The sequence below is a fragment of the Palaemon carinicauda genome, chromosome 6 (genome assembly GCF_036898095.1).
Source record: "Palaemon carinicauda isolate YSFRI2023 chromosome 6, ASM3689809v2, whole genome shotgun sequence".
In the NCBI taxonomy this organism is placed as follows: Eukaryota; Metazoa; Arthropoda; class Malacostraca; order Decapoda; family Palaemonidae; genus Palaemon; species Palaemon carinicauda.
In genome coordinates this window covers 115,988,279-116,012,679 of record NC_090730.1, presented here as the reverse complement: position 1 = coordinate 116,012,679, position 24,401 = coordinate 115,988,279, and the positions used below count along the sequence as shown (strand labels likewise).

General features: G+C 44.5%; 1 protein-coding gene across 1 annotated transcript in view; it reads right to left on the bottom strand.

Moving 5' to 3' along the window:
• The window catches only part of LOC137642628 (inhibitor of Bruton tyrosine kinase), a 176,977-nt gene that overhangs the window by 129,584 nt on the left and 22,992 nt on the right, over positions 1 to 24,401 (bottom strand). The window contains exons 5-6 of the mRNA XM_068375345.1: positions 23,111 to 23,260; positions 11,657 to 11,932 (exon numbers count right to left, since the gene is read on the bottom strand). Of these exons, the coding sequence (XP_068231446.1) occupies positions 11,657 to 11,932; positions 23,111 to 23,260 (426 nt within the window). The remainder of the gene's footprint in view (positions 1 to 11,656; positions 11,933 to 23,110; positions 23,261 to 24,401) is intronic.

The window sequence follows — 24,401 nt, the reverse complement described above, 5'->3', positions numbered from 1 at the left end:
CTGAGAATCACTTAAAACTTTTACAAGGGGGACGAATCTTCAAGAAACTAAGAGAGGGAGCGAATACTCTTAATGGCTTTACCTTAAACAAAAGTATAGAGGCCTCATCCAAATTACCGTATACTTTACCTATACAGTAAACTTCTTCAATAAGATGAAAGCATTCTTATAGTGAAAAAATTTACTTACTGTACTTTGTTCCTAAACTGTAAGCCCACAGTGTTTGCAAAGTCCAGGGAGATATTTCATCCAGTTACAGCCGAATCCACAAGAACGGAAGGAAGAGGCCCCACTGGAGCCTTCCTAGGAACCTGATAACCCAACCACAGCCAAATCCACAGGCTGGAGTGGGAAGGAAGCAGACGATGAACCAAGATTACCTGGAAGGGTAGCACCTTGACTAGGCCAACTATAGGAGCAGAACAAAGCCTCGACTACCTTGGCATCCAAGGAAGACGAAGGCGTACCAAATGCAGGCGGTTCAGTAACCGGCCTAGAAGAAACCTGAGTTGGGTCCGACATAAAAAGCAGCGTAGTCACTGGGGTGTCTACCGAGGGATACCTTTCTGAAAAGGCCAAATCCTCCTCTGAAGAACCCTGCAGTAAATCTTCCTCCTCTTCAGAGTCTAGGTCATTCTCTGATCCAAGACCTACTGCCTGGAAAGGGGCCTATTCCACCAAAACCCAATTTCCCAAAACTCTAACTGCTGGATCTGGAATTGCAGAACAGATGAGACCCTCCCACCAATACCCATATCAGATGAATATGGAAGGATGGGACAAACTTTCCTATTAGGGGAAACACCCTGCTAGCTCTTTCCCTTCATTCTTGACCATTGGGGGAGAAGAGGAAAATGCATTCCTGTATCTGAAAAATGATAGGCCAATGCTCACTAACTGGTTATTCACTTGTTCAGAATAATTTTCTTATTGCTAAACATGAAGTGGCTATAAAAGTGTTATACAGAACAATGATCTATAAAGCCCACATAACTGATGATTCCCCCCCACCAAGCCTAACCTCATCAAGGTTAGAAACTGCCAAACTAATTTCATGAAAACATTAAAATTAGGCCAGGGAATCTTCTAATATTATAAACCAGAGAACAAAGGCAGTTACAACTATCAACTATTAACCATTTGTAAATCGGCATGAAAAAGCCCACATCAGGCTATGCTATCCTAATCATAATTATAGTTCAACAATATGACTAGGCCATTTGTTTCATAACCTTCACTGGTTATGTATGTCCACTCCTGCTAAATATAAAAACTAAAGTAAGAAAAAAATTAATTACACCAGTAATTTAAAAACCAGTTCATTCAAACGATTAACTAGAGTTATGGAAAAATAGAAAGTTACTAGGCTTCTATGAGGTGATGACATAGTAAAGTAATGACGTTATCCATAGCAGACGAATTTCACCGTGGGAAGTGCAGTATCAAGTTCAAGAGTGTCTGAACTCGAAGGTCTCTCTTACACACACTGACTCCATGCTTTGGATATTGATACATTGGCCCTGGAGTAGGGAAGACAATATTTCCTTGGTATTTATGTCATATTGGATTCACTGTTTTAGCCTTTCACTTGAAAGTCTTTCAAGACTACACAGCACATTAACCCCAAAAGGTAATACAGAAAGGCAAAAGTATACTAAAACAAAATAAAAAACTAAATTAGAGTACACAAACCAAGATTATACAATACTTAATAGATACAACGTTCACCTGCTAAAGGTAAAAAAAACACAGGACATTAATCTAAAGTAGGTGGTCTAGGACTACTGTACTAAAAATCTTTCCTTGTATATGTAAAATTCAAATTTCCATGTGTAAGTTAGTGTTCAGCAATTGCACCATAACAATGAGCATAATCTTGCTTGAAAAATGCACATACTAGCTTGTCAGATACATGAGAATCACTGAAATTGATTGATGGGTCTCTTGAGGCTCCTGGTGGTGAGGCATGACTTTGACTTAATATTTTTTTTTACTATTTAATAATAGGTAGCAGCGTCTGGAACATTCAACGACCATGAATGAAGGCTGTGTGAATGAAACGCTTGGGATGACCCAAAATGGTAAATATCTATGGAATTTAATGGAATCTATCTAATGATGAAGCACGTTAATTCTATGGAATTTAATGGACTGGAACTGATGATGAAGCATGTTACTGCTTGAAGACCAAAACCAACCCTGAATACAGTGATACCTCGGTAGTCGAACGACTCTATACTCGAACAATTCGGAGTTCGACCAAAATTTTCGAGAAATTTTTGCTGCGGTGCTCGACCAAAAATTCGGTACTCGACCAGCCGAACACGTGACGACCGCATGGGCTTTGTGATGATCGCGCCATCTCGGCCACTCTCGCTTGTTCGGGAAGCATCAGTTCTCTCGAGAGCGTCACTCAGACAACGCGCGATCAGCATTCGTTGTGATTTAGTGATTTTCAGTGCTTTTAATTGCTTTTTTAGCTTTCATAATGAGTCCCAAGAAAGTAATGAGTGTTAAGGGGAAGGAGAAGAGGAAAACAGTGCGAACAACGATCGAGTTGAAGAAGGAAATTATAGCGAAATATGAGAATGGTGTACGAGTGTCCGATTTAGCGGTAGAATACGGAATGGCGAAGTCGACCATTTCTACGTTTTTAAAGCATAAAGAAATGATTAAGAAGGCGAATGTTGCAACGGGAGTTACGGCGGTAACTAAGCAAAGGCCACAAGTGATTGAGGAGATGGAAAAGTTGCTTTTAATATTTATTAAAGAAAAACAGTTGGCCGGGGAAAGTGTTAGTGAAGCGTTCATTTGTGAAAAAGCGTTGCATATCTATGAAGAATTAGTGAAGAAAAGTCCGAGTACCAGTGAAAGTGATTCATTTACATTTAAAGCGAGCAGGGGTTGGTTTGAAAAGTTTCGTAATAGAACAGGTATTCATCGTGTTACTAGGCATGGGGAGGCAGCTAGTTCGGATCAAATTGCAGCCGATAAATACGTGGGGGAATTCGATCGGTACATAAATGAACAAAATTTGATCGCACAACAAGTCTTTAATTGTGATGAGACTGGGTTATTTTGGAAGAAAATGCCAGCCAATACGTACATTACCAAGGACGAGACGAAGATGCCAGGTCACAAGCCAATGAAAGATAGGCTAACATTGTTGCTGTGTGCAAATGCAAGTGGCGATTGCAAGATCAAACCCTTGTTAGTGTACCACTCGGACAACCCCCGGGTGTTCAAACGAAATAATATTTGTAAAAGTGCACTACCAGTTATGTGGCGCTCGAACACTAAATCTTGGGTCACAAGACAATTCTTTACTGAGTGGATAAACGAAGTGTTTGCCCCCCAGGTTAAGGCTTACCTCATTGAAAAGAGCTTGCCAATGAAATGTCTTCTGGTTATGGACAATGCTCCTGCACATCCTCCAGGTCTCGAGGATGACTTGAAAGAAGAATACAGCTTTATCAAAATCAAATTCTTGCCCCCCAATACTACTCCCATACTCCAGCCCATGGACCAACAGGTCATTTCAAACTTCAAAAAACTCTATACCAAGGCCCTTTTCAGAAAGTGTTTTGAAGTGACCAGTGACACGAAGTTGACCCTAAAGGAATTCTGGAAGGAACACTTCAGCATCCTCAACTCTGTTAACATGATTGACCAAGCTTGGCGAGGTGTGACCTATAGGACATTGAACTCTGCCTGGCGTAAGCTGTGGCCATCATGTGTCACAGAGAGGGAGTTTGAAGGTTTCCAACCAGAGGCGGGTCCAAGCACTGCTACCCCTGTAATTTCTGATGACACTGATGTCGTTGAGGAAATTGTTGTCATGGGCAGGAGTTTGGGGCTTGAGGTCGACAAGGATGATATTGATGAGCTTGTAGAAAGCCATTCTACCGAGTTGACTGTGGAGGAATTGTTGCACCTGCAACAACAACAGCAGCAGGATCTGATTGTGGAGCAGGAATCTTCAGAAGAGGATGAGGTAAGGGAGGATGTTCCAAGTTCTCTCATCAATGAAATTTGTTCCAAGTGGGCAGATGTGCAGGCTTTTGCTGAAAAATACCACCCAGAAATTGCAGTAGCAAACCGGGCAGTGCATATGTTTAATGATAGTGTCATGTATCATTTTCGAAGAATACTGCAGAGGAGGAAGAAACAATTAACAATAGACCAGTTTTTCACAAAAGAAAAGAAAGCTGCTACATCAAAGCCTGTTTCTCCTCCAAAGAAGAGACAAAGAAGAGAAGAAACCCCTGAAATAGATCTGCCCACCCTTTCATTGGAGAGAGAAACAACTCCTGAAGGAGAACTACCCCGCCACATCATGGAAGGGGACTCTCCTTCCAAGCAGTAACCTCCCCCTTCCATCCTCTCCACATCCATCCCTGTATGCCATCGAACCGCTGCTCAAAGGTATGTTCACTACAGTACAGAAAATGGTTTAAAATTGTTTTATTTTAGTACAGTAAATGGTTTAAAATTGTTTTATAGGATTTTCTGACCAATTTCATACACATTTAGATAATTATTGTTGTTTAGGTACACGTTTTATTAATATTTTGGGCCTGTTCGAGTGCTTGGGAACGGAATAGAATATATACCATTATTTCTTATGGGGAAAAAAAATTCGGTACTCGAACAAATCGGAGGTCGAACACGGATCTCGAACGGATTATGGTCGAGTACCGAGGTATCACTGTATTGTAGTTTAACCAGACTGCCTAGGGTGAGAAAAAGTTACCCCATTGAAAGAGTACATAATTATTTCTCTCAAGTATCAAGCCAAAAATATTTTCCTCTTTCATAAATTTTTATCCTACTTTCTTTTAGAGTACATAAGCAATAAAAATAGTATTGCTTTTCTTTTCATATGAACAAACAATTTGATAGAAATAATCACTGCATGAAATAATCAGGGAAGCCATAAAAATGTTATTTTGATAATAAGATAAATTTTTGAATATACTTACCCGGTGATTATAATAGCTGCAACTCTGTTGCTCGACAGAAAACTCTACGGAAAAAATTCGCCAGCGATCGCTACACAGGTAGGGGGTGTACTCCAACAGCGCCATCTGTCGTCCAGATACCCAGTACTCATTGTAAACAAAGAACTCAATTTTCTCCTCGGTCCACTGCGTCTCTATTGGGGAGGAAGGAAGGGTCCTTTAATTTATAATCACCGGGTAAGTATATTCAAAAATTTATTTTATTATCAAAATAACATTTTTCAATATTTAACTTAGCCGGTGATTATAATAGCTGATTCACACCCAGGGGGGTGGGTAGAGACCAGCAAAATATGTTTACATCATTATGAGCTAAGAATTTTTATTTCATTTTAGAAGTTATCAAAATAACAAAAACAAAATAAATAGGTACCTGGTAAGGAAGTCGACTTGAACAATTACTCTGCCTTTTTAAGTACGTCTTCCTTACGGAGCCTCGCGATCCTCTTAGGATGCTGAGCGACCACTAGGATCTGAAGTATGAAGGGTTGCAACCCATACAACAGGACCTCATCAAAACCTCTAATCTAGGCGCTTCTCAAGAAAAGAATTTGACCACCCGCCAAATCAACCAGGATGCGAAAGGCTTCTTAGCCTTCCGGACAACCAAAAACAACAATAAAAACATTTCAAGAGAAAGATTAAAAAGGTTATGGAATTAGGGAATTGTAGTGGTTGAGCCCTCACCCACTACTGCACTCGCTGCTACGAATGGTCCCAGAGTGTAGCAGTCCTCGTAAAGAGACTGGACATCCTTAAGATAAAAAGACGCGAACACTGACTTGCTTCTCCAATAGGTTGCGTCCATTATACTTCGCAGAGATCTATTTTGTTTAAAGGCCACGGAAGTTGCGACAGCTCTAACTTCATGTGTCCTTACCTTCAGCAAAGCTTGGTCTTCCTCACTCAGATGTGAATGAGCTTTTCGTATTAACAGTCTGATAAAATAGGATAAAGCATTCTTTGACATAGGCAAAGATGGTTTCTTAACTGAACACCATAAAACTTCTGACTGGCCTCGTAAAGGTTTAGTTCGTCTTAAATAGAACTTAAGAGCTCTCACAGGGCATAAGACTCTTTCTAGTTCATTTCCAACCATATTCGATAGGCTTGGAATATCGAACGATTTCGGCCAAGGACGAGAAGGTAGCTCGTTTTTGGCTAGAAAACCAAGTTGTAGAGAACATGTAGCCGTTTCAGATGAAAATCCGATGTTCCTGCTGAAGGCGTGAATCTCACTGACTCTTTTAGCTGTGGCTAAGCAAACCAGGAAATGAGTCTTTAAGGTGAGATCTTTAAGAGAGGCTGATTGTAGCGGCTCGAACCTTTCTGACATGAGGAATCTTAGTACCACGTCTAAATTCCAACCAGGTGTAGCCAAACGACGCTCCTTCGTGGTCTCAAAAGACTTAAGGAGGTCCTGTAGATCTTTATTGTTGGAAAGATCTAAGCATCTGTGACGGAAGACTGATGCCAACATGCTTCTGTAACCCTTGATAGTGGGAGCTGAAAGAGATCGTTCTTTCCTCAGGTATAAAAGGAAGTCAGCTATTTGAGTTACAGAGGTACTGGTCGAGGATACAGATACTGACTTGCACCAGTTTCGGAAGACTTCCCACTTCGATTGGTAGACTCTAAGGGTGGATGTCCTCCTTGCTCTAGCAATCGCCCTGGCTGCCTCCTTCGAAAAGCCTCTAGCTCTCGAGAGTCTTTCGATAGTCTGAAGGCAGTCAGACGAAGAGCGTGGAGGCCTTGGTGTACCTTCTTTACGTGTGGCTGACGTAGAAGGTCCACCCTTAGAGGAAGAGTTCTGGGAACGTCCACTAGCCATCGAAGTACCTCGGTGAACCATTCTCTCACGGGCCAGAGGGGAGCAACTAACGTCAACCTTGTCCCTTCGTGAGAGGCGAACTTCTGCAGTACCTTGTTGACAATCTTGAACGGAGGGAATGCATATAGGTCTAGATGTGACCAATCTAGGAGAAAGGCATCTATATGAACTGCTGCTGGGTCCGGGATTGGTGAGCAATATATTGGGAGCCTCTTGGTCATCGAGGTTGCGAAGAGATCTATGGTTGGCTGGCCCCATGTGGCCCAAAGTCTCTTGCACACATCCTTGTGGAGGGTCCATTCTGTTGGAATGATTTGTCCCTTCCGACTGAGACAATCTGCCATGACATTCAAGTTGCCTTGGATGAACCTCGTTACTAGCGAAATGTTTTGACCTTTTGACCAGGTGAGGAGGTCCCTTGCGATCTCGTACAAAGTCATAGAGTGGGTCCCTCCTTGCTTGGAGATGTACGCCAAAGCCGTGGTGTTGTCCGAGTTCACCTCCAACACTTTGCCTTGAAGGAGAGACTTGAAGCTTTTCAAGGCCAGATGAACTGCCAGTAGCTCCTTGCAGTTGATATGCATTGTCCTTTGACTCGAGTCCCAAATTCCCGAGCATTCCCGACCGTCTAATGTCGCGCCCCAGCCTATGTCCGATGCGTCCGAGAAGAGAACGTGGTTGGGAGTCTGAACAGCCAGGGGCAAACCCTCTCTGAGGCTGATACTGTCCTTCCACCATGTCAGGCAAGACTTCATCTTCTCGGAAATGGGGATCGAGACCGCTTCTAGCGTCTTGTCCTTTCTCCAGTAAAAAGCTAAGTGATATTGAAGAGGACTTAGGTGTAGTCTTCCTAATGACACGAACTGTTCCAGGGATGATAGGGTCCCTATCAGACTCATCCACTGCCTGACTGAACATCGTTCCTTCTTCAGCATGTTCTGGATGCATAACTGGGCTTGGCTTGTTCTGGGGGCCGACGGAAAAGCCCGAAAAGCTAGACTGTGAATCTCCATCCCTAAATACACAATAGTTTGGGATGGGACCACTTGAGACTTTTCCAAATTGACAAGGAGACCCAATTCCTTGGTCAGATCTAGAGTCCACTTTAGATCCTTCAGACAGCGACGACTGGAAGAAGCTCTTAGAAGCCAGTCGTCCAAATAGAGGGAGGCTCGGATGTCCGCTAAATGAAGGAATTTGGCTACATTCCTCATCAGCCTCGTAAACACAAGAGGAGCTGTGCTTAGGCCAAAGCACAGGGCTTGGAACTGGTAGACAACCTTTTCGTAAACAAATCTCAGAAAAGGTTGGGAGTCTGGGTGGATGGGGACGTGGAAGTATGCGTCCCCTAGGTCTAAAGAGACCATCCAGTCTTCCCTTCTGACCGCTGCTAGAACGGACTTTGTGGTCTCCATGGAGAACGTCTGCTTTGTGACAAAGACATTCAGCGCACTGACGTCTAGCACCGGCCTCCACCCTCCTGTCTTCTTTGCCACTAAAAAGAGACGGTTGTAGAAGCCCGGGGTTTGATGGTCCAGGACTTTGACTACCGCTCCCTTTTCTAGTAAGAGAGACACTTCCTGTTTCAATGCTCGTCTCTTGTCTTCCTCTCTGTACCTGGGAGAGAGATCGATGGGAGACGTTGCTAGAGGGGGTTTTCGTACAAACGGGATCTTGTACCCCTCTCTGAGCAACTTCACAGATTGCGCATCTGCGCCTCTCTTCTCCCAGGTCTGCCAGAAGTTCTTGAGTCTGGCTCCCACTGCTGTCTGAAGAAGCTGGCAGTCAGACTCTGCCCTTAAAGGACTTGGTTCCTTTCTTCTTTCCACGTCTCCCTTCGGCACGAGCACCTCCTCTGCTGGAGGCTCTGCCACGAAAGGGCGGAATAAATCGGGACGCTGGAGTGTCCATCCTTGGTCTAGCTGACAAGGTAGGCAAAGGGGTGGCTTTGCGAGCAGAGGACGCAACCAGATCGTGAGTATCCTTCTGTATCAAAGAAGCAGCAATCTCCTTAATCAGGTCCTCTGGAAAGAGGCACTTGGAAAGAGGAGCAAACAGAAGTTCGGATCTTTGGCAAGGTGTAACTCCAGCTGACAGGAAAGAGCAAAGGTTCTCACGCTTCTTGAGGACTCCGGACACGAAAGATGCAGCAAGCTCATTAGATCCGTCACGTACGGCCTTGTCCATGCAGGACATGATGAGCAAGGAAGTCTCCTTCTCTGTCGGAGAGATCTTTCTGCTTAGAGCTCCCAGACACCAGTCTAAAAAGTTGAAGACCTCGAAGGCTCTAAATATACCTTTCAAAAGGTGGTCCAGGTCCGAAGATGACCAACATATCTTTGAGCGTCTCATGGCTAGCCGGCGGGGAGAGTCTACAAGACTTGAGAAGTCGCCCTGGGCAGAGGCAGGAACTCCCAAGCCGAGAACTTCTCCCGTGGCATACCAGACGCTCGATCTAGAAGAGAGTCTAGCAGGGGGAAACGTAAAGGCTGTCTTCCCTAGTCTTTTTTTGGACTGCATCCATTCTCCTATCACTCGTAAAGCTCTCTTGGACGAGCGTGCGAGGACGAGTCTAGTAAAGGCAGGCGTGGATGACGGCATACCTAAAACAAACTCTGACGGAGGAGAGCGCGGAGCCACAGACACAAACTGGTCCGGAAACATCTCTTTGAACAGTGCTAAAACCTTCCTAAAGTCCAAAGAGGGTTGCGTAGACTTAGGCTCGTCAAGATCTGAATGTGGTTCATCTACGTGTGCAGCACCATCATCATCAGAAAGTCCCTCATCCGAGTATTGAGGAGGAAGCGGCAATGGCGTAGGTAACGGCTGGTTAGCTGAGTCCGGTCGCACGGGTGCATGCGTGACTGAGCCGGACGCAACGTCATGGAACTGTTGCCCAGTCTGTGAGCTGGCAACAACCATAGCAGCGCGGGGACGCACAGCGTCTACTCCAGACTGTCTAGCCTGATGTGGGTGAGCAGTGGCAACCACACTGGGTTGCGGAGGTTGACGCACCGCGTCAAAACAAAACAACTCTGACGGTTGTTGTACCTCACGAACGTCAACGGAAGGCTCCGTGCGTCGCTGAACGTCAACATGCGGCTGGGAGGGCACACTGGAACGCATGGGTGGCGGAACTCTCTCAACTGGAGTGCGCAAGAAGGTCGCCTCAGCGTCCACAGGACGCACAACCGAGCGTGTGGGTGGTTGTAGGCAAGAGGCTGTACTAGCTGGTGCAGCAGCAACCTTCTCCGCACGCAAGTCCTGCATCAGAGACGTTAATTGGGACTGCATGTCTTGCAGCAAAGACCACTTAGGGTCTGCAGGAGCAGGTGCGGCGACAGACGGTGTAACTGTCTGAGGCGGTACCGCTTTGCCTCTCTTAGGAGGTGAGCAGTCATCGGAAGACTGCAGCGAGTCCGAACTGACCCAGTGGCTACAGCTGGGCCGTTGGACTTGCGCGGAAGGGACCGACTTGCGCTTTAATGGTCGTGAGACCTTGGTCCATTGTTTCTTGCGAGAAACACCTTCCGAAGACGAGGAATAAATGGGCTCTCTCGTCTTTGTGCGGCAGGGGCGATCTTGGGAAGATGCGCCCGATACCACGGAGGGAACGTCTGTTCGCTGATTAAAGCCTCTCGAACCCATTGGTCGTACGACATTGCTTCTCCCCTGGACTTGGGAGCTTGCAAGAGGTCCCGGACTAGGAGGACGACAGGCACGAACAGACGAACCCTCAAGCGCAACACTATCCACAACACTATCACTCACTTTAACACTTCCCACTGCACTTTTACACTTCAGCTCCTTGACATCCGCCATGAGCTGGTTACGGTCACTAGCCAGGGACTCAACTCTCTCACCCAGAGCTTGGATGGCACGCATCATATCAGCCATCGAAGGTTCCTGAGTGCCAGAAGGGGGATTAGGAGCAACCACTACAGGGGAAGGAATAGGTTGTGGGGCATGAGGAGAGGAAATGTCAATAGAACGAGAGGAACTTCTCCTAACTCTATCTCTCTCTAGCCTACGTGTATACTTTTGGAATTCGATAAAATCGAATTCCGAAAGCCCAACGCACTCCTCACATCGATCTTCCAATTGACAGGTTTTATCCCGACAATTGGAACAAACAGTGTGAGGGTCGATAGAGGCCTTCGGAAGACGCCTTGAACAGTCCCTAGCATTACACTTCCTAAATTTTGGGACTTGTGAAGGGTCAGCCATTTTGAATTGGTCAAAGGGGAATTCAAAAACTATCCTAAGTCATCAACAAATAATCCGTAATCAAAAAAAGAATGCAAGGATTTTTGAAGAGAAAGCCTGCACAGCGAAAGCTCAAAACTAGAATAGTGTACTTCACCAAATAGTTGTGAAAACAAATCCAGTTAGCAACAGCGAATTAGTAGGTCTTGCCGGTAGCACGACAGAGAGAAAATTAAGTTCTTTGTTTACAATGAGTACTGGGTATCTGGACGACAGATGGCGCTGTTGAAGTACACCCCCTACCTGTGTAGCGATCGCTGGCGAATTTTTTCCGTAGAGTTTTCTGTCGAGCAACAGAGTTGCAGCTATTATAATCACCGGCTAAGTTAAATATTGAAAATTATGAAATTATAAGATTCCCAATCAACAAATACACACTAAACAACTACCGTATATAGATTGGTACTGTAAACTAAATATGAAAAAAAAAAATTAAACAATGACAAAAACCGCTTATGATAAGGTTTGAACATATAGCAATAAGAGGGGCAAAAGAAAATTTAATTCTTATCTACTGTATTACAGTATTACAACATACCTGTCCTGTATCAGTTAAAAACATGGAGTGATTGGGCCCAGTTGACACTTTGATAACATTATTTTGGAGCAATCCCTTCACAAGGCGTGGCGTGACAACAGGGGAGGTAATATCCAATCCCAGCCTGCCTCCATGGCCAAGTCCACAAGCATACACTCGACCGCTGGTAGCCAAGAAAAGTGTATGGAATTTATTCAATGCTACATCAGTAATGATTTGACCTTCACGCTGAAACAATTCAAGCCATCCCGGTGATGTTCGATCGCACTGATGAGCCTGTTTAAAATAAGAATAAAGAAATTAAACAGCCATCGATATATTTGTTGCTGTTGTTATGATTAAAAATCAGTTTCGTACACTCGCATGAAGAATTGGTTACTGAAAGACATGAATTGGAGAAGGGCAAGAACTAGGAAGGGAGAGACTATAGGGAATGGAAGAAAAGTAAAGGACTGAAAAAAAGTGCTGCTGGGGGCAAAGATATGCTGGAAAAAAACCTTTAGCACAGTCCCCAGTGATAATTACAGATATGAAAATAAAGAGAAAAAATAAAAACTTATTTTTATAATATAAAGCTACCATATTACTCTAGCCTCTCCTGCAAACAATTTCCTTGGACACACTATTAAAAGAGCCCTCTTACCCAGCCAGACATGGGTCCATGGAAATGATCACCAAAAGTAGCGATTTACCGCACTCAGTATTGGCTAGGACGTGAGGTAAGGGGTTGGGTGGTAAGCAGTATCGTGAAAAATGATGTATATGGAATATCTATTGCAAAAGTAAATTTTGGTTTATCATAAAAACAATCACATCAATTAATACTTGCCAGAATGGCTATATAGACTGAATGATCTTCTTGAAATAATGAACTCATACGAGGTGTCCAATGCAACAACCAAAGTTTGCAACAATTACAGATAATTGTTCTTAAATCTTTCCCATATTAAATGGTATATGAAAAAGTTTGACATGGCATTTGTTTTTTTTTCAAAAAATGGTTGTTTCGATCTTATAACTTTTGCTCCCAGGAGAGCCATAAATAACTCCTACAAACAGCATTCACCAATAAGATGACTCAGCTAACTAATTTGTATGGATGCTGACATTGCTTTTGTTTATTATTACTTTTATTTGTGCTTTTTCTATCATAATGCTTTTGCTTTGTGTTTTAGTAATAATAAAAGAGAATAAAGTTAACTAAAATAGAAATTACAAATAGAAATTAAAATAAATATTTTACAATACGAATTGGAAGTTACCTGTGAGTGCCAAGGTGAACAAACTAATGCAAGGGTAGCTAACAGTGCATATAAGTAACTTTATTATTATGGTATCTTTACCATTTACTGATATTGATATGAGAAATTTTAAAGTAATTTGTATTTTTCCTAATGATACAAACCTGGAGATATTTATTAGGGATTATCTTTTGGAAGGGTGTGTGAGAGAAGGAAGTTGAGAGTTAATGTGGGTAAGAGTAAGGTTATGAGATGTACGAGAAGGGAAGGTGGTGCAAGGTTGAATGTCATGTTGAATGTAGAGTTACTTGAGGAGGTGGATCAGTTTAAGTACTTGGGGTCTGTTGTTGCAGCAAATGGTGGAGTGGAAGCAGATGTACGTCAGAGAGTGAATGAAGGTTGCAAAGTGTTGGGAGCAGTTAAGGGAGTAGTAAAAAGTAGAGGGTTGGGCATGAATGTAAAGAGAGTTCTATATGAGAAAGTGATTGTACCAACTGTGATGTATGGATCGGAGTTGTGGGGAATGAAAGTAATGGAGAGACAGAAATTGAATGTGTTTGAGATGAAGTGTCTAAGGAGTATGGCTGGTGTATCTCGAGTAAATAGGGTTAGAAACGAAGTGGTGAGGGTGAGAACGGGTGTAAGAAATGAGTTAGCAGCTAGGGTGGATATGAATGTGTTGAGGTGGTTTGGCCATGTTGAGAAAATGGAAAATGGCTGTCTGCTAAAGAAGGTGATGAATGCAAGAGTTGATGGGAGAAGTACAAGAGGAAGGCCAAGGTTTGGGTGGATGGATGGAGTGAAGAAAGTTCTGGGTGATAGGAGGATAGATGTGAGAGAGGCAAGAGAGCGTGCTAGAAATAGGAATGAATGGCGAGCGATTGTGACGCAGTTCCGGTAGGCCCTGCTGCTTCTTCCGATGCCTTAGATGACCGCGGAGGTAGCAGCAGTAGGGGATTCATTATTATGAAGCTTCATCTGTGGTGGATAACAGGGGAGGGTGGGCTGTGGCACCCTAGCAGTACCAGCTGAACTCGGTTGAGTCCCTTGCCAGGCTGGGAGGAATGTAGAGAGTAGAGGTCCCCTTTTTGTTTTGTTTCATTTGTTGATGTCGGCTATCCCCAAAAATTGGGGGGAAATGCCTTGGTATATGTATGTATGTATGTATCTTTTGGCCAAGCTGGAAGACTAGCCATTAAGACTTTTAAGGGAGGTGGCAACTACCCAACCTGCTAGTTAGCCGGGGGTAGTAACGCGTAGTGGAGGTTACCAGCTACCACTCTCACTCACACACCAGTGTATCCAAGCCAATTTTAATTGCAGACAGAACTTTAATATGGGACAGGTGATGGCGGGACAATTTATATAAATAGCTCCAGGTTTGTATCGTTAGGAAAGATACAAATTACCTTCAAATTTGCCATTTGTTCCGATACTACTACAAACCTTACTCTATTTGTTAGGGATGACTCACCCATTAGGAGGATGGAAGTCTAACCACTGACCCAGGGTTTTCCCATATGGGCTTGGCCTGTAACTGAGATAAACCCTGGCACCTCACTAAAACTTCATGCAATGCACAAATAGCAGCCTGAGCAACCTGTTTGCGTGTGAAAACTAGCAATGTAGCTGTCTAAGCAAAATATTCCGAAATAAATTGGAATTTTTAAATCAAACATAGACACTTCCTAATACCCACCTCGCGGGGAGTATCAGGGATATAGACAATTACTGTATTAAATCTATGTTGTACTAGGTTACGAAAGGGAAATGGTTATTACCTACTAATAGGTGAGGCCAGCATGCAAAGGACCCATGGTGCTGTACCCCAAGAGAAGGGCAAGATGAAGGAAAGAAAGAGCCTGTCATTCTTACACATTCATCCCAGACTAATCGCTATTCAAGGAGCCTGAGGCATTCTAAACCCCTTGTTGTGCAGTCACCACAGGACCACTGGAGAAAATCTTGCTCCTGTGGGTCACGTCTTACAGGTAGTGGGCGGTAAAGGTCGTCGGACACTTCCACACACCCGCTTGCAGTACTGTATCTGTGTAACAGAATAATTACGTTTAAATGTCAGAAACATACTTATTACCCCGACATCATCAGCTCTAGGTCGACGAGCAGAAGGGTCGAGATTCACTAAATGGTTAATGACCCTGCAAATTCAAGCTGAACTTGTGTTCTTTGTGACCCTCCTCTTGACCTTCCCACTTGGGGATGAGCTGCTGCGGTGCGTTCAAGATAATAAAAGAAACACTTTCTGGTACAACTCAGGAACATAAATGGTGGTCTACCCTTAAATCTGCACTCTTTGATGTACTGTAGATGCAACAGTTCCTCCTTTACTTAAACCAGATGGCTCAGTCACTCACTGTCCAAAGGAAAAGGCAACCCTTTTGGCTGATGTTTTTGACAGTAAACAGAGTAATGAAAAACTTGAACTTCTTCATTCCTGTTTTCCTGAGGCTAAACTAACTAGTTTAGCTTTTCGATCTCGTGAGATTAAAGCTCTGTTGGTGGACCTTGATGCTTATGGAGGTGTAGACCCAAATGGTATTTTTCCTTTGTTTTTTATAAAGACAGCAGATTTCTTAGCTCCAAAGTTATCTGTAATTTTGCGCAAGTTAGCAAGAAGAGGAGCTTTTAGCACTAGTTGGAGAATTGGTAATGTTACTCCTCTTTGTAAATGTGTTTGTGGTAGCTCAAATCCCACTGATTACCGCCCAATTTCCATAACTCCCATATTATCTAAAGTTTTTGAACGTCTTAATAGGTTTGCTGAAGGTAATCATCTACTCCCTAGTTTGCAATTTGGTTTTCGTAAAGGCCTTAATTCTTTCATTCTACCTCGTTTTGAGTATTGTTCTCCTGTCTGGTCTTCAGCTGGTGATTCTCATCTTAATTTGTTGGACAGAAACTTACGGTCTATTAAATTTCTTATTCCTGATCTAGATATTAATCTCTGGCACCGTCGTTCAATTAGTTCATTATGCTTGTTGCATGAGATTTTTCATAACTCTGACCATCCTTTACATTCAGATCTCCCTGGACAATTCTATCCTGTTCGTAATACTAGGCAGGCAGTTAATTCTAATAGCCAGGCCTTTTCCATCACGAGGCTCAATACTACGCAGTACTCTAGAAGTTTTATTCCAGCTGTTACCAAGTTGCGGAATGATCTTCCTAATCGGGTGGTTGAATCAGTAGAACTTCAAAAGTTCAAAGTTGGAGCAAATGCTTTTTTATTGACCAGGCGGACATGAGTCTTTTTATAGTTTATTTATGACATATTTTTTTTTGATGTTGTTAATAGTTTATATATGACATGTCTGTTTTGACGTTGTTACTTATTTTAGAATGATTTATTGTTAATTTGTTCTCTTCATTTATTTATTTCCTTATTTCCTTTCCTCACTGGGCTATTTTTCACTGTAGGAGCCCCTGGGCTTATAGCATCTTGCTTTTCCAACTAGGGTTGTAGCTTGGATAGTAATAATAATAATAATAGCTCAAACTTCTCACTGGGCAAAGTAACAATTGATCTGGATCATCGGTTACAGACCAAAGACTCCCAATCTAGAAGAGCCCGAATCTAGAGTCTAGTACCCGCAGATTTTGAGCCTTTGCAATAAACTTAGGGACGAAGGCGAGTGTTACCTTCCCCCCCATCCCCCTGAATGGGCGATGTCATATGAGAGACCATGAAGTTCACTATTTCCCTTTGCGGAAGCTAAAGCGAGTAGGAACACCGTCTTCAAAGTGAGATTACGGTCTGTTGCATGGCGTAATGGTTCGTAAGGTGGGTCTTTTCAGGACCGCAAGACATGAACCATGTTCCACGGAGGAGGTCTAACTTCCAATTGGGGGCAAGTAATCTCATAACTTTGTATGAGGAAAAAGAAGCTCCAACAAAGAGAAAAGGTAGACTACTTTCAGTCTAAAGGCTAAGCTTAAGGCTGAGCGATAGCTTTTCCCCGCCGAGACAGAGAGGAGTTTTTTCTCCCATAGATATACAAGAAATTCTGCTATTGTTGGTATACTGGCATCGAAGGGGGAGAGACCCATTCCATGACGCAAACCACAGAAAAGTCTACTATGCCTGGTAAACTGAGGCTCAAGATCTCCATAAGTATCAAGACATCCTTCTCGCAACTTGTTGCGAAAAGCCTCTCTGAGAGAGATGTTGAATATAGTCTTTAGGCATGAAGTCGAAAAAACGGAACTGCCTTATGGACGTTGTTAACGTGTGGTTGTTTGAGTAGATCTCATCATGGAGGGAGTTCTCTCTGAAGTTCTACTGAAGTTGCAGAAGGTCCAGAAACCATTCTGCATGGTGCTACAGCAAGGCTACGAGTTTCATCAGTAGGTTGTTGGATGCTCTGGTCTTGTTGAGTACCCTTCTCATCAGACAGAACAGGGGAAAGGCGTACACGTCGATGTTATCCCGCCGTTGTTGAAATTTATCTTGCCATAGAGCCTGGGGGTCCGAGAATGGAGAGCAGTATAGTAGGAAACTGAAGTTCAGAGACGTTGCGAAAAGGTCTATAGTCAAGGAACCCCACAAAGTCAAGGCTTTGTTGGCTACCATAGGATTCAAAGACCTTTCGGAGCGCACTACAGTATACGAGTCGCTCTGATCAGGTTGTCTGCGAGCACATTCCTCTTGTCCAGAATAAAACGAGCTAATATGGACACGGTGATCTTCTGTCCATCTTAGCCTCTATACTGCTAGATGACATAGGGGCTACGAAAAGGTAACGCCTTTTTTTTTTTTTTTACATATGACACTACCGGGGTGTTGTCGCTCATCAACTCCACAGAATGACCTGCCAGCAACTGTTGGAAATACTGGAAAGGTAGAAAGGCTGCTCTCATCTCTAGGAGATTTATTTGCTGGTACCTTTCAGCCTCGAACCAGAAGCCTGAGACTCTGTGTTGCAGCAGATGGGCCCCCCATCCTTCTTTTGATACGTCTGCAGAGCATAAAGTCCAGAGGAGGGAAGAGAAGGTCTAGCCCTTTGAGGAGGTTCTCCTCTGCCACCCACCATTGAAGTTCCATCACTTGATCCTGTCCCATAAGGACTAAAGTGCTCGGGAAGCTGGTGTGCTGGTTTCATACTGACTTCAGCTGTCATTGAAGAGATTGTATCCTGAGGCGGCTGTTGGGAACAAGACGGACCAGGGATGTCAGGTGACCTAGAAGGCACAAACCCTATCGAACTGGAAAAATCTTCCCGTCTGAGGAAGGGACTTGACACTTCTCAGCCTGTGTATTCTATCATCTGATGGAAAGACTTTTTGGAGTTTGGTGTCTCTAATCGAACCCAGGTACACCAGTCTCTGAGAGGGGAGCAGTGACAACTTCTCAAGATTTATCACAATCCCCAGATCCTAACAAAACTCAAGTAGTCTATCTCAGTGCTGAAGAAGAGTCGTCACCAGGTCTGCTAGAATCAGCCAATCATCGAGGTATTTTAAGAGACATTTACCGTTCTTGAGAGCATAAGACGACAATAGGGCGAACACCCTAGTGAAGATCTGAGGTGCTGTTGAGAGGCTGAAACACAGAATCTTGAACTGGTAATGTCTGTTCTCGTGTACGAATCTGAGGTACTTCCTTGAAGACTGATGGATTAGGATCTCGAAGTATGCATCTTGGAGATCCAGCGTGCACATGAAGTCCTTTTGCCTTACTGCTTGGATGGCTGTGTCTGCTGTCTCCATCATGAAAGAAGTTTGTAAAACGAACTTGTTCCGAGACGAGCGATTGATGACTGGTTTCCAGCCTCTAGAAGCCTTTTTCACAAGAAAAAGTCTACTGTAGAAGCCTGGAGACCTGTCGAGGACCTCTTGGACAGTGCCTTTCTTCGGCATAGTCTGGATTTCGGCCAGGAGGTCCAGCTCCTTTACGGATCCCTTCGTATAGGAGCTCTATGGAACTAGCTCACGAGTCAGTGGAGGGAGAGATTAATGAACGGGACACGATACCCTATGTCACTAACTGCAATTGTCAAGGGGTCTGCTCCGTGGTGCTGTCACCTCTGCCAGAGGCGTTGCAGGCATCCTTCCAACGGTGACCGGGTGAGATTGCCCTCACTAGCAAGACCGACCACCTTCCACTTTTCCTTCCTCTGAAGGGTTTGGGGCCCTTAGGGTTTCTAGCAGGAAAGGGCCACCGTGACACCTTGTTGGAGGATCCTGCTGTCCTGTTTATTGAGGGGTTTGCTGATTGGGGCTAATTCCTGGTTGAGGAACCCTCCCGTAGGGCCTGGAAATCATGGCTCTAAGGAGGAGAGAATCCTTAGAGGATTTTCTAAACCTATCAGCTGCCCTCCCTACTTCTTCTGGGTCAAGAGAGAAGTTCCCGCAAGCATCGAGTTCCTTAGGTGCATTACTACCACTTTTGGCACTTGCAGTATCCCCTCTCTTCAGAATTGAGTTTGCACACAGGTTGACTACCTGGTGGGAAAAGAAGTCTAGAGTCTGGGTACCTGACAACAGGAAAGATTCCAAGGACCGCTTTGTAGATTCTTTGGATAAATCCTCGGATCTAATAATGTGGCCCAACGAGCCTAGCCATAAAGCAGCCTGCATGGAGTACTTCATGCCCTCAACTGCCAAAAGTGAGGCTGTGAGACTGGAAAGTCTCTGTATAGAGACCCCTAGTTAGAGACTCTACTGAGGAGTCCAGGGGCAGGGCTGGAAGGGGCTCATAACACTCTTATTTCCTTTAAAAGACGAAAGGAAGTGGAAGGACCTTAGATAATGAGCCTGCCCGTAGAGAGCTAGAGATGCCCTGTTATCAGCGAGATAGCTTTCTTTCTGGACGCTATCAGTCCCTTCGACCAGGGCAAGACTACACTGGTCTTAGGGGGCCTCTGGGTGCCAAACAAGTGGTCCAGGACCACATCTTGCCTTCCTTGGGAGTGGTACCCAGATCTGACTGCTTATATATTGTGCGCATGCACGTAACAACTTGCTAGAAAGCATGTTCCGACTCTGCGCTCATCTTCAGAGTGGAACTTCAGACTATACGCTCTCAGAAGGTAGTCATCATCTGACTCCAAAAACTCATTCACCTCCAAGCTCTCACCCATAGGAGCCTGAGGTGGGTCGAAGTCGTCAACCAGTGTAGTCTCTTGAGAAGGTCCCGCCTCAGGGGGGATCCTCGAGCCTTCACTTGCCTGAGGGTTTCCCTTGGCTTTGAATTCTTGAAAATCATCTTAAGAGTTCTGTGGTTCCCTATGAGGCAGAAAGTGTTCCTCCAGAATGGAAACTCTGGGGGAGCCTGTCACTCCATAGGGGCGTGAGCCTCGGAATTCAAAGTTCCTCATCTCCTGATGGTCTGGAGAGGGAGCGAAGTTCTGGTGGAACGACTTCTAGAGCTTCCGGTTTGAAAGGCCAAAGGGAAATGTCCCTGCTTAATCATGGGTGAAGCCGATCCGCGTGCCGTGGAGTGTAACGAGGCATCTTCCTCTTCTGCTTAGCTGTCCTCCAACTGCCAGAGCAGATAGGAGTTAGTTGCAGGTGGACAAAGTCTTGAACCAACCTAGGCTCATTCCTGCCTTCTCCTCTGGGTTTGGATGAGGGTGACCGGTGAACTGGAGGGTTGTCAGGGAGTCAAACCTGTGAAGGCTTCCTCTGGGGGTCGGACTAGCCTGCGGAAGTAGAAGAGAAGGATGCTGACCTCTCTAGTGGGATCCTGGGGGTAGCAGATCGGATCCGATGTCGTTGCGGGGGACATGGGGGTGGAAGACTCAGGCCACCCAGAGACTGCTGCAGGCCAGACAGCTTGGTGTCGTACCACGAAGGAAGTTCACCTGCGGATGTCAGGTCTGGGCCATTTTTCAGAAAACCTAAGGGTGGGGAACGCGACTTAGCTGGCGATGTCTCGAATGAGAAGTTAGACAACGCATCAGCAAATCCTCCAACATAGTCTTTCTGTGATGATCAGGGGAGATCAGGACACCCGCTAACTTATTCCGCGGCTCTCTAAACCCTTCTGGGAAGGGGATAGGCCAACTGTTGGTGGTTGCACTTGCAAAGGCTTCTCCTGAAGGCTTGTGACCACTCGTGAAAGCGGGGATGTAATGCGTGAAACACGTGAAATTGGATGATTCACGCATGAAAGGGTGCGTTTCACAAGTGATCGACGGCTAGCGAGGCGGAGGGAGCCTTGGGGATCTCTGCTGCCCTGGAGGGCTGCGGTCACTTGCTGAAGGACATCAAATTGGCAAAGGAAGCAGCTGAAAAAGTGCTGAGTGTCGCGTTGGTGAGCAACGAGTAGGAGAGCATCGCGCAAGCAAACACTGAGCAAGAAACCCCATGCCGCAATGGGAGCAGGGGGTTGACGAGATGTAGATAGTCTATTTGAACTGTCAGTTTTGGCGACCGTTGTCCATATATAGGTCGTCTGGGAAAAAGGTCATGGTGAGGAAATCGACGGGTCGGTGAGCTTCGCGTCGATCATGAAGCAGGTCGCCAGGTTTGGAGCAAGAGCATCGACCTCTCGATGAGCGTCGAGAACAAGAGCGTGTTCGTCGCACTCGTGATTGAGTGCGTCGTCCTCGTGAGATTGAGCGTCTCGTTCATTAACGAGATCATCTGACTCGTGAGTGAGAACGTCTCACTCGTGAATGAAAGCGTATTGTTCATGAATGGGAGCACCAAGCTCTTGATGAGGAGCATCAAGCTCGTGAAGAGCAGCATCGAGCTCCTGAAGAGGAGCGTCAAGGTCGCGAATAGGAGCATCGAGCTCGAGAAGAGCATCAAGATCATAAGGATGATCATTGATCTCGCAATCTGTGGCGATGCTCATAAGAGCTTCGGGACCGACATCTTGAGGGTAATTGTCTACAAGGGGGATGACCGGTCTCATCCAGGCGAGCAGCGACCAGATGTAGACCGGGCTGCAAGCTGACGATTACTTGTAGATTGGAGATCCACAGCATGCGAGTGTCCGTCACGCGAGCTAAAATGTTACCTGTGAAGAGAAAAAGAAGTTTGTGGATCTTTAAGGAACGACGAGGTTCGAAGATGGTGGGAGGACTCGTCGTCAGCAGGAGGCCATCGGATTGGTGAGCAGGAGTGATGAAGGGTCAGGAGAGGGCTTACACGTTAGCAGTAGAGGCTACCATAGGGGACGCAGGAGAAGGATCTCTCCCCGTGCCACGCTGAAGAAGCTGAAGTAAAACTTCGCTCGAAAGGGGTTCAGTCACTCCCAGGGACACCCACTCCTGCAGCACATCTAAGAAAGAAAATGGTTCTTCGGTGGCCAGAGGCAAAGGTGCTTGCTCCTCTATGGCTAGCAACAATATCCTCAGTACTCCGAGGTTTCCATGGAGTAAGCTGGTCTGTGCTCCGGGGATGGGGGGGGGGGGGGGGGGGCAGTCAAGGAGGAACTTCAGGAAGAGGTCTTGGAGTGCGGGAAGAGGAAGCCCGAGGTCTCTTCGCCCCTGAGGAAGACCTAGGGAGAGAGAGATCTCTTTTGGACTTCTTTCTACAATGGCCAAACCTCTCCCACTGGGAGTCAGGCCACTCCCTACACTCGTCACATGGTGAACCCTGCTCGCAGTAACGTCCCTGCAGGTCAGACACAGAGAATAATGGTCGGTTTCAACCGACGACATGAAGGTGCTGCAGGAGCGCCCTTCAGGCACAGGGCAGGTATGCATGGGAGCATCAAGAGGACAGCCATACCTGAAAAGAAAAAGAATTTTGCATAAAGCAATTCTGTATCATCTTATGGCCAGCCTTAAGAAGGCGAAAGTGGACACGTCCAAACTCTACCAGCAAAAAGAAAAACGGGACGTAGTTCACCGATGTGCGAGTAGATACAGGTGACTGGGTAACCCCCAGCCCACACCCCCACCCCCTACCCTCCCCACTAATAGTGGTTGGGTAGGGTTGCCACCTTGTATTAAAGTCTTAATGGTTAACCTTCCAGCTTCGCAGCAAGATAATCCACCCCTATAAATAGCGTAAGGTTTGTTGGTGTAGGAACAACGATAAGTTAATCAAGTACACTTACTAGTAGTAAAGTGTATTATTTTTTAGCTTAGTAACTGGATAAACTGAAGGTACTCATCACTCTGCAAAAAAAAAGAAAATTCTCACTAGTGTCCTGAAATTGTTATTTACTGTTAATAAAATGCAAAGTAACTACTATTAACATGGTATACAATAATGATTTTTTTCTTGCATCACTCACCTGGCCTAAGTTATAACTGGAATTGCTTCCCCAAACATATACATGCTTAGGCAGTGAAAATGTGAAAGACACAAGATTAGGGCGGTCAAAATTTATGTGATCTAATGGTGTCAGGGCATCATAATCCAATGAAGAAATGTTTGCACCCGCCTGTAAATAAAATATCTTATTCAGATCATTTCAAGTAATAGTCATATAAACAATAAATACAAGACATACAAATATTATTGAAGCAAATCTGTTACTCCACGCTCAACTTTTAATATTTTTTTTCACTCTCAAAATGTTTATAAATTGATGGATGTATAGAAATCTAAGGGATTAGGTAAAGTATAAACTAAATGCATATTACTAAATCATTCTAAATTAGTTCATTCTCTCATTTCTGATGGATTTCAGTACAGTAATACCTTTCTTTTGTTAGTTCACATTTAGGTGAAATGTGCATTGATGGCTTTGAGATTGTCATTGATAAGTCTTTGCAACTTCTACTTTTCAGTGATACTTCTGAAGCTTGCCTTTAAAACTATCTAGGTTGTTCCTAGTGAATATCATGAGAATATTAATCTACAATAAATGTTAGATAAGACAAGGTAAGGAGATCCATGCATAATATCAGTTACTGGTACATTAGCATTTACATCAGATACAACACAGGTTACAATGGTAGATGAATTCATGAACTGAGAAAATTGATAAAACTGGAAGTTTGCAACATCATAAATGAAAATTCCAACATTTAGGATTTATAAGATAATAATTCAGATATTTGGAATTTGATATAGGCAATCTCCAAATACAAATCTGCCTGCACATCAAATTACTAGCCACTATTCTTTACACAATTCCCTCTTTCCTCATACACCTGACAACACTAAGAAAACCAAAAAATCTTTCTTCACTCAAGGGATTAACTACTGTATTGCACTTCAATTGTTCAGTGGTTACTTTCCACTTGGTAAGGGTAGAAGAGACTCTTTGGCTATAGTAAGCAGGAAATGGAAGGCTGATGAATGGGAGGAGGTATCCAAGTCAAAGAACTTTCCTTGCCCCTTTGAGCTGCTTTACGGGGCTGTAGTTTCTGTGAAGTCGCTTTAGCCTGACCTAAGGTGAAGGCTTGTGGTTGCCAAAAGGACACAGATGGATGTAACAGTGAGTCCTGATTGTCTTTCAAGGGTCCTTAAGGGAGGAGTTATCAAGGTTTAACTCTTCTTGACAGCCGATCTGCTCAAAATTTAGAAGTTAAGGCGTTTCAACACTTAAACACCCAATTCGCTGCCTGATGCATCAG